The sequence below is a fragment of the Carettochelys insculpta genome, chromosome 1 (genome assembly GCF_033958435.1).
Source record: "Carettochelys insculpta isolate YL-2023 chromosome 1, ASM3395843v1, whole genome shotgun sequence".
In the NCBI taxonomy this organism is placed as follows: domain Eukaryota; kingdom Metazoa; phylum Chordata; order Testudines; family Carettochelyidae; genus Carettochelys; species Carettochelys insculpta.
Genome location: NC_134137.1, coordinates 220,981,353 through 220,995,400, shown reverse-complemented (window position 1 = coordinate 220,995,400; position 14,048 = coordinate 220,981,353). Strand labels below are relative to the sequence as shown.

The 14,048-nt window shown below is 49.0% G+C and overlaps 1 protein-coding gene across 2 annotated transcripts in view; it reads left to right on the top strand.

Annotated features, from left to right (window-relative positions):
* Positions 1-494: 494 nt before the first annotated feature.
* F5 (coagulation factor V) overlaps positions 495-14,048 on the top strand; it is a 62,196-nt gene continuing 48,642 nt past the window's right edge. For both annotated transcript variants that reach the window (XM_074999967.1, XM_074999959.1), the window contains exons 1-3: positions 495-694; positions 9,873-9,964; positions 13,757-13,879. In XM_074999967.1, coding sequence (XP_074856068.1) covers positions 534-694; positions 9,873-9,964; positions 13,757-13,879 — 376 coding nt within the window. In that variant the 5' untranslated portion in view covers positions 495-533. The remainder of the gene's footprint in view (positions 695-9,872; positions 9,965-13,756; positions 13,880-14,048) is intronic.

Below are 14,048 nucleotides of genomic sequence, written 5' to 3'. Positions count from 1 at the left end.
GTTTCCTGGCTCTTTATCACCCAGCATGCCAGGTTTGTGGGATCCTTCCTTCTCAAACTTAGTATGATCCCTGAAATCCTAGGCAATGTGGCACCCTTAGGTATGTCCCTGCCCCCAGTGGCAGTCGTGCTTCTTGGGAAAATGTGTCCCTATGCTTCACCCTGCAGGTCAGCCACAGGAACAGTTTCCATGTGGGTTGCTGCCCCTAATACTCTACTGCCCTTGTAGGCAACAACCCAGCCAACCAACTCTGTTTGAGGCTGCTTGTGCTCTGTGCTTGGCACGGCGCAAGGAAGGTATGGGGGAAGGGAGGGCCGGGCAGCCTGAGCAGCAGTTTATCTCCCCCTGTGATCCCTGTCAGCAGCAGGAGGTGAAGAGCAATGACCTGGGCGTCACTAGCACTGCCATCACTTCTTGCATCACTAACCACAATGAAAACATTTCACTGGGGAAGTTCCCAGCAGCAGCAGAAGCAGCAGCAGCAGCTGCTGCCTCATGTGTCTCCTAGTTTGGCATCAGCAGGAGCTCGCACGATGGTGTTCTCCTGCCCGCGCCCTCTTCTCTTGATGCTGCTTGGCTTGTGGTGGCCAGGTCTGGAGTGGCACTGTGTGGGAGCAGCTCAGGTCCGGGAGCACTACATAGCTGCAGAGAGCATCAGCTGGAGATACAGCCCCTCACCCAAAGAACAGTCCAGGTAAGTGTAGGAAGATGGGGAGGCAAACAGCCCCCCAGCTTTGGAGTTGGGCACCTCACAGCTGAGGGCCTGATTCAGCCCACAGAATTCTTTGCCTTGTCTCCAGTTTGATCATCCTGTTAATTCTGTTCAGTGCTACTTGCTAGTTGTTACCTATTTTATTCACGCAATATGGTTTTTGAGCAGATTTTAATGATACGTTTTTGACAAAGGCAAGCTTTGGGTCACTTCCACATCCTTTTACCTCCCCATCACTTCCCACTGGGTCAGTCCTATGTAGAACTCCCAACTCTGGGGATTTTTGCATGAGAGTTAGTTTTTTTTCCCCCACAGCCTCGGCTCTAGCAGCTTTAGGTAAAAGTATCAGACTCTCCCCTTTATGTCAATAATTTAAAGAAAAAAAAAATGCTCTTCATAGGTGTGTGTGTAAAAGCTCAAAACCCAAGAGGTTAAATAAAAAGAACCTCAACATTATCTGCTTAAAATTTCATCCTGTTTTTTGGGGGAACTCAAGATTTTTTAAATACTTTGGTTTGGCAGTACTGCCTACATTCTATGAACAAAGACTGCAGAGAGTGAAAGGATCGTGCGATCACTCAGGACCTGGGAAATGCTGATGATATCCAGAGCCCTTTACTTTTGCAATGCCATTTCATAGCCAGCTTAATTTAAGGCGTGATCCCAAACCCATTAATGTCCATGGAAAAATTGTCATGGATTTTATGGGACTTTGGATGGAGCCCTTAGTAAAGTAGCTGTTAGTTCTAAATCAGTGTATCCTAAACATTTTGAGATCACAGAACACCAAAGAATAATATTTTTATGTGGAATATCTGTGAAAATTTTCTTCAGAAAATTGTCAGACAACTTTAAAAAAAACAAAACAAAACAGCAACATACCAGCAAAAAGAAAATGAAGCAATTTAATCAGGTATCATAGCAATGAAGAAGTAACATTGTATCTGGTTTTAATAACAGAAAAAACATACCATCAGTGTAGGATAGCAAAAAAGCATCAGACGCTCATGGCATGCCTACGAGTTGTTCATGGAACACCAGTGTTCTGCAGAACTTTGTTTAAGGTAAACTCTGTCCTAGATGGCTATTTGGCCTTTGAATTTTTTTTTTTTCAGGGAAAGTTTTGGGTTTGCAAAGGTTGCAGCACTGGGCCCTGAATTTGCTACTTTTTGAGCAAATGTATCTTCTGCAAATTTGTGTTCTTTTAAATTACAAAATTACTAACTCAAGTGCACATGTACCATGAAAATTGCAACATATAAAGAGTCCTGTATCAGGAGCATGGAAACTATGCTAACAGTTCTGGGCCAAATGCTACCTATAGCCATTGCTCAGGCAAAACTTCCTGGGATTTCAACAGTTTGCCTGAGAGGATTGCAGGGTGGTTCTGTTCAGATTCTGCAGAACACTGTAGTGAATGGAGAACACTTTTCGTTAGTGCATCAAGTGATATATCTAACTTCTTTCATGTTTTTCTGCTTTTCTGGTGTGCTCTCTTTGGGGAGATGTGTATGCTATAGAGCATCTTTTTTTAGTAGCATGTTATTTATAGAGTGTACCCTGTAAGTTGCAGAAAGCATTGACAGAGATGTGTCTGGCTTCCTTCCCCACTGGACTTAGAGTACACAAAGTGGGGACCCACAAAAACTTAACACTGTGCCTATACATAGGCTTTACTTAAACTTCCCAAGGTCACCGATCCCCTGGACCCTGGAAGGTATGCTGCCACCACCCAAGTAAAACAAAAGCCCCCTTAGCTTGGGAAGATACACCTGGGATTATCTTCCTAGGGGCACCTCGAGCTCTTAACTCTCCCTCCAGAGAGAGATCAGACACAAAAATGGTAATTTAGTAGCTGACTGTTTGGTCCAAGGCATGAACATATACAGACTCTTCTTATGACACAGGTAGCAGATCAATTTCTTTAAAACAGTGATTTATTCCCCAAACAAGAGAAAATAAATCGTGGGTTGTACTCAGAGAAAAATATTTCCCTAGGATTCAGCTTAAAAGTTACAGGGGCAAAATCTCAAGTCCAAACAACAATGACAAAAAGAGAGAGAGCAGTGAATGACATAAACAAAAGTAGCGGCAAACAGCAGTATCCAGTCCAACCACACTGAAAATAACCATAACCTGATTGTGTCTAACTATACATTTTGCTTTTACTTATATCTCTGTGCCTGGGAGCCATCCTCTCCTTCCACGTTTTCTCTCTGCCATCCCAGCAGACAAAAGCCTTATAAACTGCAATTGTTCTCAGTTCAAAAAAGTCACTCCATTTCCCACTAGCCCACCTGGGCTCAAGTTACCTCAGGAAGAGATTAACCCCTTCCCTACTCATTCAAGACAAGACGCTAAGATTTTGTGTGGTTTTTCAAGACCAGTAGAAATATTTCCAGGTTTTCTAAAATTCTGCTTAGAGATTTCAGTGCACATAATGTCTGCAAATGCAGCATTGTGGTAGGATAGATAAAAGTAAGATTAAATCATAGAGCACAGAACTAGGTTTCAAAAGCCCTGGGCCCTGGTCTGCCACTCACTCACAATGAGGAATAGTGAAAATCACTTCACTTCTGTGCCTTAGTTTTTTGCATCCATATAGAGCCCAGCAGTTACCACATATAGGTGTTGTGAAGATGTTTATAAAGCACCTTGAGCTTCTCAGGTATGTTGCAAAAGAAATGCAAAATCTTAACTATTTTTGTATACAGCATTGCCAACCTGAAGGGTTTGAAAGTCAAACTCAGGCCCTCAAACATGATTAAGATTGGTTTAAAATACTGAGATTTTTTTAAAAAGGGTATTTTTTATTGGACCTATGAGTTTTGATACTATTAATCATATTTTCAGGCTTTGTAGCTATGCAGGGGCTAGAAACTTAACTTTCATTTTTCTCTTTTAAAAAGGTGAGATTCTGGAATAGTCCCATGAGTTCAGGAGTTGGGGATTTAAAAAAAAAAAAAAAAAAAGCATCAGAGTTCAGAGAACTGTCAATGCTGCAGTGCGAATCTGAAAGTGAAATTGAACTGAAAGCTCCAACATAGTGAAACTAACCACTGAGTGTTGGTCACCCCAGCTGAAGAAATGCACCCATTAAGTAACTATAAAAAAGCAACCTATAGATCATTTTCATTTTTTAAATTTGTTTTTATAAGGGCCTTTTCTTATTTAAAAATAGGCGTAATATTGCCAACTCTAGTAATTTAGAGTGTGTGTGTTCTGCCACAGTTGATGTTCTTCTTAAAGTCCAAGCCACTTGAATATAGAGATTGTATTAGAATTTGTTTTATTAAGAAAACAAAACAAAATACAGTAAATTTCTAACAGTTCTAGGAAAAATTTGAAAATATAAAGAAAAGCAAAAAACTCAATTTTTTGTGATTAGGTTGTTTATTTAAATTTTAAAGTACTAAGACAAATTACTTATAGGTCATATATTCCGCAAAATACTGTAGGCATCATGTGATCTGCAATAAACTCTGCAGTTTCAAACCTGTAAGACCAATCAATAGAAAATCACAGTGCTATATCGAAATAGCATGTTAGAGTCAGGGTTACAGGAATAAAATTTAGATGTATGTGAATAAGGAGATGACGGAAGGACCCAGAAGGACCAAAAAGGTGGAGGCATTATTTGGAGAGGAGATTGACATGCTTGGAACCATCTCAACATTTGAATAAAAAATGCAGTGCTTTTTGTTTGCTTGCTTGCTTTGAAAAAAGGAGCTGGTACTCAGCCAGCTCCCCATCTCCCAGCCAGTCCCGTGGCTGGGACTGCCAAGGTGCCGGTACTCAGGACCGGCAAGTACTGGCAGAAAAAAGGACTATTCAAATCTATCCATAAACATGGTCTAAAATGTCTTTTGAGCCGCGTCTACACTACCCATGCGCTATTTCAAAGTTGAAATCGATGTAAGGCAGCGAGACATGAAAATTGCTATCCCCATCAGAAGATGGGAATAGCGCCCTACTTCGACGTCCAACGTAGATCTGTGTCCCTCTACGTTGAAACAGCGGGGTCCTCCATGTCGGGCATCATCTGAGGGGTTGAGAGACGCTCTGTCCAGCCCCTCTGGGGGGACTCTATGGTTGCCACGCAGCAGCCCTTAAACCTCCCCCCCCCACCCCACCCCCGGATTTCCTGTGGCGGGAGGCTGAGAGAGTGCAGGCAGTAGCACAGACATGTGCACACCCTGCATGCCCTTCAGACACCCCGATCCAGCACCCATAGCAGCCAGCCAACCGCCTGAGCGCCCCTAGGGCACACCCCCCAGGGGGACCCAGGGCTCCCAGCCATCCAGCCGGAGGGGAAAGAGGCAGCGGGGCTCCTCCTGGTCGGACGCTGAGCTCCAGGACCTGCTGGGGCTTTGGGGTGAAGAGGGAGGTGCTCCAGGTAATGGGGAGCAAGTGGCGGAACACAGACATGTTCGCCCAGCTGGCCGAGGGCCTGGGGTCTCCCTGTCCACACTAGCTGCGGCAGGGTTATTCACGGGCCCGGGACATGGTCAGCCGGTCTGGGGACACCCCCACCACTTGCCCCTTTTACAGGGAGTTCAGGGAGATTCTGGGCCCCTGGTACACCACCTGGCCACCCTTGACACCTCAGGAGCCCCAGCAGGCCCCAGAGCTGGAGGCTGGCCTGGAAGCCAGCTCTGCACCCCAGGGGCCCCCAGAGGAGCCCACCCCTGGGAGATCAGAGGAGGAGGGCAGCTCCAGTGATGGGGGGGCTCCTGACTGACCTCCCCTCCAGCAGGGCGTCCACCCGACTGGTGTCCCCCAATGGTGGGAGCGGACTGTCAGGTATGTACCCCAGGTGCGCACCCCCCGGGTTAAGGGACAGGGGCAAGGGACGTGACCAGGGCACCCCACACACCCAGCTGACCCTGGCCCACCACGGCCCTGGGACAGCAGTGGCACTGTCCCCAGAGCCTGTCAGCACCTACCCCCCAGGACAGCATCACGCCCCATCCCTGGGGGAAGGGGGGAATAGAACCCCTGAAGGGGGTCACCCATGGGGACACCACACCATCATCCTGGGGGACAGGGACCGAGCAGCGGAGGGGTGGGGGGCGTGGGCCACGGATCAGGCCCAGATTAATGGCTGTCTGCACTCTCCCCACTCTTTTCCACAGCTGCACCATCTGAGGGCCACAACAGTGTAGGCGCCACATCCGTCGTGCCGGACAGCCCCCCCCAGGACATCATACCATGGCAGTCAGGCAACAGAGCAGGGACCAGCCCCAGGACGAGCCTGCCACTGCCGGAGCCAGCCACGGGCATCCACTGACCCCCCCCCAGTTCCTCGCCACCCTCCGGCACCAGGTGGAGGTGTCAGAGTGCTGCCTGCAAGTGGAGGAGCGCCGGATCCACTTACAGGAGCGGGCGCTGTCGTGGCGTCAGGAGGCCTGGGGGTTCATGCAGACCTTCGAGCAGATCGCCGAGTAGATGCTGCTCCTTGCCGCTCCAGCCACCGTCCCTCACAGGCGCCCTCCACCTGCCCTGGAGCCTGCGGAGGAGGAGGACCGCGGGGCTCAGGAGCCGGCCTGGCCATACCACCCGGTCTTGACAGGGCCTCTGGACCAGGCGTAGGTTGCACCCCCGCCATGCCGGGCGCTGGACAGTAGGGAAGGGGGCCAAGGCCTGGGCCACCCAGGCCCCCCTCCTTTGTATATAGTTCCCCCCTCATTGTACATAGTTGTTGTCTCACCCCCCTCCTTAGTAGCTGTCTCCCCCTGTGTACATAGTTCCCCTATTCCCATTTAAAAATATTCATAATTTTTTTTGTTTATTTCAATAATGTTCAGGTTTATTTTTGAAACAAAAATGTGTGCCGCGTGCTCTCAGGGTGCAGTAGTGTGGGCGTGGGGGCAGTAAGGTGTTATGGGTGATGTGGAGGCAGTGAGTGGCCCACTGGGATGGCCCTGCCAGAGCTTGCCCCACAGCCTGGTCGAACTGGGCCTGCAGGGCTTTCCAGACCCAGATCCCCTGTGTTCAGCTTGGTGGCTCGGGGCGGTAGCTGGCTGGGGGTAGGTCGTGCCAGCCTCCACAGCCCAGCCCTGCACGAAGGCCTCCCCCTTGCTCTCTACCAGGTTGTGGAGTGCGCAGCACATGCCCACAACCTTGGGGATGTTGGGGAGCCCTGCATCCAGGCGGGTGAGGAGGCACCTCCAGCGGCCTTTGAGGCGGACAAAAGTCCGCTTGACCACCTGGCGCGCATGGTTCAGGCAGGTGTTGAACCCCTTCTGGCTGGTGCTGAGGTGGCCTGTGTAGGGGTGCATAAGCCAGGGCTGGAGAGGGTAGGCCACATCTGCCACAAGGCAGAGGGGCACAGTGGTATCCCCCAGAGGGATCTCCCAGTGGGGGATGTAGGTCCATGCCTCCAGCTGGCAGCACAGGCCTGAGTTCCTAAAAATGCGGGCATCGTGGGTGCTGCCAGGCCAGCCAACATATATGTCCTGGGAGCGTCCCCGGCTGTCCACCGTGGCCTGGAGGACCACCGAGTGGTAGCCCTTCCTGTCCAGGAAGCGTCCTCTGCTGTCCTCTGAGGTGCGGATGGGGATGTGCGTCCTGTCCAGTGCCCCGAAGCAGTTGGGGAGCCCCATGCCAGCAAACCCTGCGATGGCTGCATCCAGGTCCCCGAGCCGCATGAGCCTGTGGAGCAGCAGTGTTCAGCACACAGACCACCTGCAGGGGGAGGACATGGGCACCTGTGAGGGGTGTGCAGTGTGCCTGCCTCCCCCCAAGCTGCCCCGCCTGGGCTTCGCCCCCTGCACTCCAGAGTCCTCCCTTCCTAGGGCCCCCCCTGGACCGCCTTACCTCCATGACAACAGCCCCAACGGTGGCCTTGCTCACACCGAACTGCTGTCCTATGGATCAGTAGCTGTCTGGAGTGGCCAGCTTCCAGACAGCGATGCCGACCTGTTTCTCGATGGTGAGGGCACGTCGCATGGGGGTGTCCTGCTGCCACAGGGCAGGGGGAGCCGCTGGCAGAGCTCGAGGAATATCTGCTGGCTCATCTGGAAATTCCAGAGCCAGCGGTCGTCATCCCACTCCTCGAGGACCAGGCACTCCCACCACTCTGTGCTGGTGGGGTGCCTCTATAGCCGGCGGCGCACCCAGTGGCAGGGGACCGGGAGGGCCCCATGATGGTCTGGGGTGGCTCCTTCATCCCCCAAGGAGGAGAGCTTGTCTTCCAGGAGGTGTTGGGTGGTCTCCTCCGTGGCGCCAAGCAGCGTGGCCCCTGCCTTGGAGACAGCCCTGAGGGCTTTTGGCTGCTGCTGCTGCTGGTGCTGTTGCAGCTGGGGGTCTTTGCTGCATGCACGGGGTCTGCAATTAGCTGTTGGCTCTGCGGACCTCGTGCTGTGCAGGTGTGTGTGTCTGGGAGGGGCCCTTTAAGGGAGTGTCTTGCTGTTGCTCTGGAAGGGCCAGTCTGCCCTGTGACCCTGCCCACAGGCTTTCCTAGCCCCCTTATTCTCATCGGGGCTGCTTTTGCATGTAGATGCTCCCCTGCGGGGCCCATTTCGATGTAGTGCTTTCCTACATCAACGTTGAACATCGCCAGCACCAGCCCCTGAGCATGTGTGGATGCTACATGTTGAAATAGCTTATTTCAGTTTTGCTACTTTGAAATAAGCTATTTTGACACAGCGTCCCAGTGTGGACGTACCTTTTGAATGCTTTAAATTGATCACTCAAGTGATAAGCTATTCTTTCGTTTGCTGCTCACTCAGAAAGAAAGTTAGTCCACTGAGAGAGAGATTGCTTCATCCCTGGCTACAGCACTCAAACTCTGCCAGGTCTCAATCCTGCGGCTGTTTCTGGGCATAAGCTTCCTCTTCCATTTTGTTTTTAACAAGGCACCTTTATATGAACATTTGAGGCTGGCCACACTGCGTATGATGTAACCAGGTGTCAGTTTTTCCAGCACCACCTGCTATCTGAACACACACTGGTTGGACTTGCTTGCGCGTGTCCATGACGCTTCCAGACTGCTCTTTGGTTTCCGTTGTGCTGCATCACATGCATGTCTCCTACTCGTCTCTGTGCGTGGAAGCCAACCTGGGTAGAAGTTTGCCTCTGTTTAAGCACGCTGGCTGGTCAGAGGTTATTTCTGGCTTTACAGGGTTACTAACCCTGGTAGAAACATTTCAGATTTTTGAAATTTCAATTAATGTTTTCATGGAAAAAATCATTTTCTCCCCCAATGATTCCATTCCTTTTGCCCTGTGGTGGATCAGGCATGACCTCATTGCACTGGGCCACATGTCTTTGCTGTGAGGACAAATTGCTGCGGGGAAAAGCCTCAGTGGTGAGCTCAATAGATCAGAGCCTTCTCTTGCTGAAGTCAGTGACAAAATGCCTGTTTAACTCATGGGGCACAGTTCTGCCTGGTAGTCGTGGCCAGTGGGAGCCCCGGGGGTGCCAGCAAGAACAGGATGGTGTAAAGTTGCCTGTGCCGATCCCCCACAGTCCCAGGAGCCGTGCCGGATAGGAGTCCCAATCCCCTGTCCCCTCCAACCGGGACTCCTCCGCACACATCCCACAACTGCACCCAACCTGTTGCCCAGATTGCTCACCCGTGCCTCCAGCCTGCTACCTGGCAGTCACCCCCCTCTCCCTGCCAACATATATACCCTGAAGCCCACATTTTTGCCCCACCCCAGAGCCTAGGGGCCCACAAAATCTGCTAGCCCCAGGCTCCCAGAATTGTTAATCTGGCCCTGGGGGAAAACCATGACCCTTGGTGCCCTCACCTCATGGGACTGGAGTGTGAGGGGAGTCTCCCCTCTTTTTATTTTATCCTTATCCCCTAGAGGCCAGGTCAGTGGCCCCTGACCCAAGACAGGCTCCCCACCCCTGGTCTGAACGGACACAGAGCTGAGTGGGGAAACAGATGGAATGATTTACACAAGAGACAGAGTTAGGCCTCCTGAGTCCCAGTCGAGCATCCACCCTGTTGGCCTACACTACTTATTTAGAAGCTTTACATTCAGTGCTTTTTTTTGTGCCAGTACTGAGTACCAGCACCTTGGCAGTCCCAGCAGCAGGACTGACTGGGAGGGGTGCAGTGAGCCAGATGAGCACTGCCTCTTCTATTTTTACAAAGGAAAAAAAAAAAGCACCATTTACATTTTTTTTAATATATTCCCTATTTCAGATCAGAAGATTCAGAGCCTGTATTTAAGAAGCTTGCCTATAGAGAGTATGAACCTGATTTTAGGAAAGCAAAACCAACAGATACTTTTTCAGGTAAGCAGAAAACAACTTATTTTCAAAGCCAGTGTCTTATATGTATGGGAAAAGTGCCTGTATTTGTATGCCCATTATTAGCCAAGCTCAGCATATATACGGCAAGGTGAGCAAATATCCAGGGAATTTTGGGTGGCTATTCACTGTAGCACAGGAGCCAAAGCTCAATAATCTTAAAAAACTGACCTAAATTATTAGTACTGAGTACATAGGAGAAGGTTCAGAGAAGAGCCCCAAGAATTATTATATAGGATTAGAAAAAGTGCCATTGAGTGACAGACAGAATTTTAGGTTTATTTAGCTCAACAAAGAGAAGGCTAAGGAGAGACTTGATTACAGTCTATAAGTATCTATAAGCAGTACAAATATTTAATAATGGGCCTTCCAGTCTAGCTGAGAGTGGTATAAGTCCATTCAAGGTCTGGAAGTGGAAGCTAGACCAATTCAGGTGAAATAGTGTCAGTTTTTGACAATGAGGATAATTAACCATTGGAACAATTTACCAAGGGTTGTGCTGGATTCTCCATCACTGACAACTTTTGAATCCATAGTGGAGGGTTTTCTAAAATCTGCCCTGGGAAGTTTTAAGGGCTGTGTTAAGCAGCAGATCACACTAGATGACGACGGTGGTTCCTCCTGGCCTTGGAATTTATGGATCAGAAGTGACTAGCAGTTGGGGTGCTCCCATGATTGATTCATTGATCTGAGGTGCTTTAAGAGGGGTAGATTTTCTGAGTGTTGGGGGTACAGCACTTCCTGCAAATCAGGGCCCTTTTCAGTATCTCAGACTGGGCACCCAAAATCACTATCCACCTTGGAAAAAATAAGTCATTAACTATTTACATCTTCGTGGACCAGGAGATTCAGTGCCTTCCCTAGTGAGTGTTTCAAATACACTTGTTATGATCATGCAGTTAGCAAATGATCTCTTCTGTGGGCTCATTCATACCCTTGCAAGGCCGACTGTGTGATGGGTCTGTATGTGGTGCAACTGGAGGCTAGAATGCAGATGTATAGTATTTCAGCATTTGCAGATGACAGGGGGCACCCACTTTTTGGAGGCTGTTTTGTGTATTTCCAGAATTAGAAACATTGGGTGTTGCTCCCTTCATTTCTGCTGCTGACAATGTGCCAGACCTGTAGAGCTGCACAAAACAGTCAGACTGATCTCACTTAACCCTCAAACCCAAGGCTCTGGTTGACCCCATTTGCCATCTCCTGCGTGGGCTAATGGTGGATCAGTGGAAATGGGAGGAGGCTCTTTGCACAGCTGCTGCCTTCGTCACACCCGTTACGATGCCATCACTCCTCCTGAAAGGTGCATAGGTTCTGGTGCTTATTAGCAGGAGGGTTTGGTTGCTGTGTGTATGTGGGTGGGGGTAAAAGTGGACTAGTGGGTTGGTGAGGTCATTTCCTTTCACTTGGGTTTTCAAGCAAACCTGCAGGTGGTGGCTTTGGTCCAGTTGCCATGGTCCGATTTGTGATTAGAACCTTACAGGGTTGACGCAACCATATCTGGAAACCCCTAGCCCCTTCTCCTTCGGAATCATTGACTCACGTCCTATCTTCCCAGCACGCCACATGGAAGGAAGTGAGTAATTGGTCGCATGGGGACACATGTGGCCTATTTTTACCAACTGAGGAGTCATGTCCCTCTCTCTATAAGGCAGTCTACAATGCTGGGGGAAGAATGTGCCATCTGCTCAGTGGGTCATCCACTAGGTGGTTGTGAGGGGAACTCAAACTCTGGATCCCTGGGTGTTTTAAGAGTCCAGGACCTGAAGACAGTCCAGCCACTGCCCTCATCTGGGAGTCCATACAGATACACTCAGGGCCCAGACTTTCCACCTGGTACCTTTTTAGAAGAGCTGGAACCCACTCTTGAACTACTGAGCTGAGCCTCTGGGCTCAATGGTAACCCTTCGGACTCTGCTGTACTTAAACATACCTGCTCCCTATACTCCGCCATGCAGTGAAAATCATGCAATGTATAGTTTCACAGGAGGCATGTGACAGTTGGGATGCAGATCACACAGTCCCGTGTTTTAACATAATTACTCTTTGCTTTAATCGCATAAAGCACAAGACAATACAGATCCTATAGAACAATAGAACTGTTCCAATTGTAGTGCCCCTTGCTCTCTCACTCTTCGCCAGAGTCCTTGGAGGGACATGTGTGTCCTGGAAGGTAGACAGTTAGGGCTTCCCCTGATTTATGCAGACTGTTATTTTCTGGGTAACTTATCCCATATGGAGTTTACTTTCCCCAGTCCCTCTGATGTTGCACTTTTCTGCACAGCATTTCCCCTTCGTGTACTGTATAGCTTTGTTCATTGATATGCCCCCTTCCAATAACAGGCTTCCTTTCTTCTATCTTTTTAGTAACTTTTCATTGTTCTACGACCTGGCCCCTGCCTCAGACAGGATGGTTAAAACTGGCTTCCCCCTCGGATGCCGTCATTCTCTAAAATAACTTTTGTGAAGCATTATCACTACCATGAGTACTGGCCATTTTCCCTCCTCTGGTGTGTCCCTACTATAGGCCCTGTTAGCAAGGGAATAGCCACATGCACAGTCATGGCACAGTAATTTTAACGTACAATTTCATAATAATGTGAATATTAATAAATTTTGCAGCCAGAATCCCTGTTTGTCACACAAGGAAACAAACAGACTTGCATTTCCCTTGAGCCCAACTGCTGATGGCAGATGATCCTGATTTTTTTTAGTGGTGTTATTGGGCTTATGTCTATGTACAAGCCTGCCTAATCCTCCTGGATATTGACTTACATTGTTAACCTGCACCAGGCTCTGTGCTGTTGAATCTTGCTATTTCCAGACTTGCTCTCCTAGATTAAAGCTGACATCGGATTACCTTGCCATGCTGCAGCTACAGCCGTGGAGACATACCTTGTGTTGTGGAGGCTGTTGCTCTGAGGCAGGAGTACAGCTGTCTTAAATATTTCCTAAGACTTCTGCCTACACGCCTAAAACTCTGCTAGTACTGATGACTAATTTGTAAGGGGAGAAATCCCCTTTCCAGCTGTAATATGATCTGTTCGCTAAACTTCCCTAGCCATGAAATAGCCTTTTCTCTTCATGTACAGAATTTTCTTATATAGCAGACCCCTGACTTATGCATAGGTTGTGTTCCTGGGCAACCATGTGTAAGTCAAATTTCATGCAAGTTAGGACCAGATGGGGCCCTGCTGCCTTTGGTTCACTGGTCTTGGCTACACCTGGCTCCCTTCTCCTGTGAGCATTGGAGAGCTAGGAACCAGGCAGTAGCCTGGTTCCCAAGTCCCCTCCACTTGCAGGAGCTGGGAAACTGACAAGCACTTCTGTGCTCATCAGTTTCAAGTGGTTGGAAGCTTGGAGCCTCCTGGGTCCCTACCACTCCTGAGACCTGGGAGCCAGGCTGCTGCCTACTTCCTGGCTCCCCGCCACTCTCAATTTCAACTCCTGTTACTGCAAGAAACTCACAAGTCAAAATTGTGGGAGTCGGGGTGTGTCTACTGTACAGTAGTTTTCACTGTCATTGGTGAGTGTATAATTTGCAGCCCTTTTTTGCATTGACCCACAGCTGTTTTGATTCTTGTATTCCTTTCCACCACCTACATGACAGGATTGGATTTATCCTCGGTGCACTGGCATTGAATCATAGGCCTTTATTTCTTGCAACTTGTCCTTTAAAGAGTTGTTGGCATTCCGAATCAGGAGAAGTGACTCTCTCCCTTTCACTAAGATGTACAAGCAAATACTCATCGCTTTTTTAATACTGAATTTCTGCAGGGCTTCTGGGACCAACTCTGCGTGCTGAAGTGGGAGACACTTTAATAGTTCACTTCAAGAACATGGCCAACAAATCGCTGAGCATTCACCCACAAGGCATAGCTTACAACAAACTGTCAGAAGGTATGTGCTGTAAAATGCCAGCTATTCTTTTTCTACTCGAGCCTGCATAATCCTAGACAGGCAACTCAAAAGCAAATTGAGGGCATGGATACCACTTTTGGGGCCCACCATCATCTTTTCTTAAATGTGCCTTCGTAGACCTAGGAACATGTTGTCACCTGAGATGTGT